At 41.4% G+C, this 5,815-nt stretch overlaps 1 protein-coding gene across 1 annotated transcript; it reads left to right on the top strand.

Annotated features, from left to right (window-relative positions):
* The first annotated feature begins 977 nt into the window (after positions 1-977).
* On the top strand, positions 978-5,594 carry LOC127240976 (uncharacterized). Its single transcript, XM_051259850.1, has 6 exons — positions 978-1,165; positions 2,383-4,391; positions 4,481-5,002; positions 5,085-5,184; positions 5,284-5,469; positions 5,562-5,594. The coding sequence occupies exons 2-6, from the start codon at positions 2,383-2,385 to the stop codon at positions 5,592-5,594; spliced, it is 2,850 nt and encodes a 949-aa protein (XP_051115807.1). The 5' UTR covers positions 978-1,165.
* The last annotated feature ends 221 nt before the right edge of the window (positions 5,595-5,815 follow it).

Consider the following 5,815-nt stretch of genomic DNA (forward strand, 5'->3'; position numbering starts at 1 on the left):
ATATAATTAAATTTTTTAAGACAATCCAAAATTTTGTGTACCTTAATGCAATGTTTTACAGTCTTCATCCACTTTGAAAGTTTACATTCGTTTTTTACGTGTTGATTTTGAATATTAATTATTATATCAAAACGTAGTACAAATCAAAGGAAAATGACAAAAATATTTCTATTAGTGTCTTATAATACAAATATAATGACATTTGTGTAAAAAATTATACAAATATAAGAATATTTTTAATGTCAAGTACAATAACGCAAAAGGTAAATGTAAACTTATTAAGTGGACAGAGAGAGTATTAGTTTATATACAAGACTAATAACATACTCTCTCCATTCACTACCAAAAAACAGGCTATTAACCACGGGCTGAGGGTTCGTAACAATATCATCGTAACAAATAGATATTTTGGTTACGATAAAATCCGTGACAAAAGAATTTTTGTTCGGTCAACGTTTCAGGCACAGTTGTTACGCAGAATTTTACGTAACAATTAAGAATATTGAAAACTTTGGTCAAAGTAATATTAGTTATGATCAATTTTCGTAACTAATGATATTAATTTATTTTTTTCTATTTAAATTTTAATATTTGAAATTTTAAAAAAAAAAAAAATATATATATCTAATACTTATAAATGAACAAATGTACGGATGCCTACCTGAAAATCCTTTTCTACCATTGAATGTGTTTCTTATTTCCGTTTCTATCCCCTCTCTTCCCTAACCCTAAAATTCTAGCAGCCATTCCAGAAAGCGTCGCTACCTCTATCTACTCCACTGTTCGTCGCGCACCAGCCGCCTCCTGCTCCTTAGGTACATCATTTTCCTCTCTTCATTTCTTGTGTGATTGCTATTATGTTTTGATCTTTCTTTCTTCGCTTTCCGTGATTCGATTTGTAAGCTCTATTTTTTTCTTTCTTGTTGTTCATTTTCAGGTGGTGAAATCGATCCGTCCCTGGGATCTACTCCGGCGCACCTCACCCAGGTAAGGTTTTGAAGGTAGCTCGAAAAAGATTTTGTATTACGCGAGGTATCTTCGACAAATTAGGGCATAATCTCATTTCTCCCTTGTAGAAAACTCGATCGAGTTTCCTTCCTCTGAACCTGCAGGACGACGAGCATTGTGAAATCAACGGAAACGAGGGATCTACTCCGGCATCTAGGTAAGGTTTTTAAGTTTTCTCCCGAAAGATTTGGTATTACTCCAAAGTTCTTCGCCTATTTCTCGGTATGGATATAGTCTTACATTTTAACTCCATTTGTTTGGGCTTTATCGTGTGTTACATTTGAGGTGAATTTGTATTCCTTTGTCCAGAAGGAGAGTTTTTTTGGTTGAATTTATTTTTTTGATATTTATCTTTAATTTATAGTTAAACACCAAGTGCAATGCTTTACTGTATGTTAAATTTATGAGGTATTTCTTTGTTCTGGTAGCTTAAATGTTAGATTAAAACATATTAGCTCAATCCTCTTGCTAATTTGTTCAGAATACAAAGTAATACATTACGTCAGGAAACTTAATTCGGCTGTTGGGAAGCATTTAACAAGATTTATGAATTGCGAAATACCTCAAGTTGCATGCTTCTTGAATTGCAGTTCAGTTTTCTGATCGTAGGTAATTTACTATCAGATTTCGTTATCCTGCATTTGTAGTATGCGTATACACATACAGTCACCCATACATATATTCATTATAGCATTTCTATAAATTAAGGATAAAATCCCGGGCTTATTTACACTTTGCATTGAGAGTAGGGAGTAGAGAGTAGAGAGTAAAGGATGAGGGCGAGAGTAGTAATGTGAGAAGAAGATGATGCAAATGCAGTTTTGGTGGAAACAGATACAGTGAATCTTGTGGCTTTGGTGCTGTGTACTATTCCTATTTGTATCCCTCTAATTGGGGTAGAGAGCCATTTCTGTACCTCTATATATATATATGTATATCTATCTCAAAATTCTTATAGTACACGTCTTCCATCTCAATCTCCATCTTCCAGTCCCATATAGATAGATAGATAGATATAGTGGTTGCAGCATACACACGGATGTCCCCCCCATGCTCCCCATGTCTTGTCAATTTCAGAAACTTTTTCACTTCTTTCTCACTCTCTCTTGCTGCTGATGTGTCTATTTGTGACGGCCCAGCATTTGTGACGGGAAATATATCCATATAATACTATTTACATTGCATCTATGGAAGATTTTTAAGTGGTGAGGGCTGCTGATTTTGGTCCATGTGCCTTAATGTTGTGATAAATTATAATGCTAGCGTCATGAAGCGCATCCATGTTTCCTATTATATCGGTGAAGGTTATGTTGTACTTATATGTTTTTGGTTGCATGTTTTGTTGATGGAATCGCATGTATATTATATTGCTAGATGGATAGGAGTTGGATAGACGATGCGAACCATATCTCCGCTCAATATTTGGACGGGGTCAGGGCTTTCTTAGATTTCGCATTTAAAGATCGTAGCTCTGAATCTTGCATCTATTGCCCCTGTACATCTTGCGGAAATCGCTTAACAAAATCTCGTAGAGATGTCTTGCTCCATTGTATTCGTTATGGATTCGACCAAACCTACAAGGTTTGGACTTGCCACGGAGAAGGAGAGGTGAACCCTGCTGTTGCAAACGACAATATGCCAATGCGTTGGGAGGAGGAACTAGAACTTCTATTGCGAGAGTGTGCATATACAGAGCACACCGATCCGGGGCCCAGTGGAAATGAACCTCATAGGGATGACGAAAATGAACATATACATCATGGCAGTAAGGGGTATAGAAAGATGTTAGAAGATGTAGAGAAAGAGCTCATACCAGGGTGCAAGAAGATGAGTAGACTCTCGTTTATCGCACGGCTTTTGCACTTGAAGGTTTTGTGCCACTGGTCTAATAATTCTATTGATTTGCTGTTAGAGCTGTTACGGGATGCACTTCCAGACGATGTTGTCCTTCCGAAGAACTTCTATGAGGCTAATAAGCTGACCAAGGACTTGGGGTTCACATGCAAGACTATCCATGCGTGCATCAACAATTGCATGTTGTTTACCGGGGAAGATGTTGACCGTGAGGTTTGTGTTGTGTGTGGGGAAAAGCGATTTACACAGGGTAAAGATAGATCTCCAGTGAAGAAGTTAAGGTACTTTCCATTAATTCCGCGATTGCAGCGATGGTACGTATCTTCCAAAACTGCATCTTCTATGAGATGGCATGCCAAAGGGCGTGTAGACGATGGCAAGATGCGTCATCCAGCAGATAGTCCTGCGTGGAAGAGTTTCGATCATCGGTACCCGACGTTCTCTGAGGAGATTCGCAACGTACGCCTCGGTCTGGCCACTGACGGTTTCAACCCTTTTGGGAATATGAGTGTGAGTTATAGTATTTGGCCCGTCGTACTTGTGATATATAACCTACCTCCGTGGCTGTGCATGAAGCAACCATCGTTCATCCTCTCTACGATTATAGACGGCCCGCATGGCCCGGGGGATCGGATTGATGTCTTCCTTCAACCTTTGATCGATGAGCTTAAGGAGCTTTGGTATGATGGTGTTCGGACGTACGATGCGAGTACTAAGGAGGATTTCCAGATGCGAGCTGCATTGCTGTGGACTATTAGTGATTTTCCCGGTTACGGTATGTTGTCAGGGTGGCCGACTCGTGGGGCGAATGCATGCCCTGTTTGTGGTTTAAAAACTCATTCCAGATACCTGAAAAATGGACATAAGTATAGCTATTGCGGGCATCGACGGTTCCTGCCGGCTGGGCATAGAATGCGCTTTGATAAACATGCATTTGACGGTTCGATGAGCTTTGACGGAAAGCCTTCTCGCTTGACCGGCGCTGAACTTCTGCAGCAGCTTCAGGATATGCCTACTGAGTATCGTACGGTTGACTTGATTGAGAAACGCATTGCACAGGGGTCTCGCAAGCGTCGCCGGGGGGTGGACGGGCAGCAACGGGTGTGGAAAAAAAAGAGCATATTCTTTCAGCTCCCTTATTGGTCTGAGAATGAGGTACGTCACAACCTCGACTTGATGCACATTGAAAAGAATGTGTGTGAGAATGTACTGTATACATTGTTGGGAACTAAGGGGAAAACAAAGGACAATCTGAACACGAGGAAAGACTTACAGTTGATGCAAATACGTAGTTCTTTACACCCGGTATCGGGTCCTAGGGGCGCTATATATTTGCCGGCAGCTACGTACACCGTGAGTAACCCCGAAAAACGGATTTTCCTATCTGTGTTGAAGGACCTCCGACCACCTCATGGGTTCAGTTCAAACTTATCGCGTCGTGTGAAGGTAGAACAACAACTAATATGGGGACTTAAGAGCCACGATTGCCATGTTCTTATGCAACGAATTCTACCTATTGCTGCCCGACGGTATACCCTTGAAACGCAATTATTTTAATTAACATGATATATGCCTCCTCTAAATATAACTGAAGGTGCTGATTCAACACTTCCTGTAGGTGTCTTCCCAAAAATGTTGTGCTCGTGTTGATTGAACTTTGTAACTTCTTCAATTCGATGTGCTCAGCTCATAACACAGTTCGTGAACTGGAGCGAATCCAAGAAAGAATTTCTTTGACGCTATGCCATCTTGAAAAGCTATTCCCACCTTCATTCTTTGATGTAATGGAGCATCTGCCTATCCATTTGGCTGAGGAGGCTATGGTGGCCGGTCCGGTGCAGTACCGGTGGATGTATCCCATTGAGCGGTACTTGGGTACTCTGAAGAGGTACGTACGGAACAGGGCACAACCTGAGGGTTCGATTGCACGTGGATACCTCATGGAAGAATGCGTGACTTTCTGCTCAAGATATCTTGGAGACATAGAGACCAAAGAGAACCGGGCTGCTCGAGGGGAGGAGGACGGGACACAACACGGGAAAGGATTGTTTGGTTGTAGGTTCAATCTTGATTACAATACGATGCACCAAATTCATTGCTACATCCTAGGAAATATAGATGAAATCAGTCCGTTGCGAAGGTTTTTTCACATCAATTTAACAATACTTGTATGCGTATCCGACCTGTGTTGAATATCTTCGACTTTTATTTTTGCACTGTAGGATTCACCTTGATACTATTAGGTCATGTCGAACTCGCGCACCCCCACGTGAGGTGCACCAGCAGCACAACGAACAATTTGTGTCTTGGTTTCAATCATATGTGAGTACCGCCTACATCGTCCGTACGTGGTATCTTGACTACACTCCCAAAAAACATTGAAATCACGAGTGTTCATGAACTACTTTACATCAAATGTAGGTAGATGATCCGACGAATAATGATGAGTGCCCAATCTCAGCGGAGATCCGTGCATTGGCGGGTGGACCATTATGCAATGCAACACGGTACTCTTCGTGCATTGTGTCAGGAATACGCTATCGTGTTCAACACCGGGATGCAAGGAAGAGGACACAGTGTGCAGGTGTTATGGTTACGGCAGATACAGTGAGTTATGCCTCAGCTAGGGACCATAACCCACGAGAAGGTTCCGTGGCATATTACGGGATTCTTACGGACATTGTGGAAGTGTACTATAGCAATCAACAGAAGTATCTCCTTTTAAAATGTGACTGGGTGGATCTGGAGAGGGGCGTTAAAGAGGATGAGTTCAAATATAAATGTGTGAACTTTAAGTATTTGATGTACCCTAAGAACTTGCCCACGGATGAGCCTTTCATCTTAGCGACCCAAGCCTCTCAGGTGTGGTACATTGCAGACCCGGTTGATGAAGGTTGGAGCGTTGTCGTTCCGGTGTCACGGCGAGACACGTATGACGTGTATAGTACGATCG

The sequence above is a fragment of the Andrographis paniculata genome, unplaced genomic scaffold (genome assembly GCF_009805555.1).
Source record: "Andrographis paniculata isolate CXL003 unplaced genomic scaffold, ASM980555v1 Contig80END, whole genome shotgun sequence".
NCBI classification, from domain to species: domain Eukaryota; kingdom Viridiplantae; phylum Streptophyta; class Magnoliopsida; order Lamiales; family Acanthaceae; genus Andrographis; species Andrographis paniculata.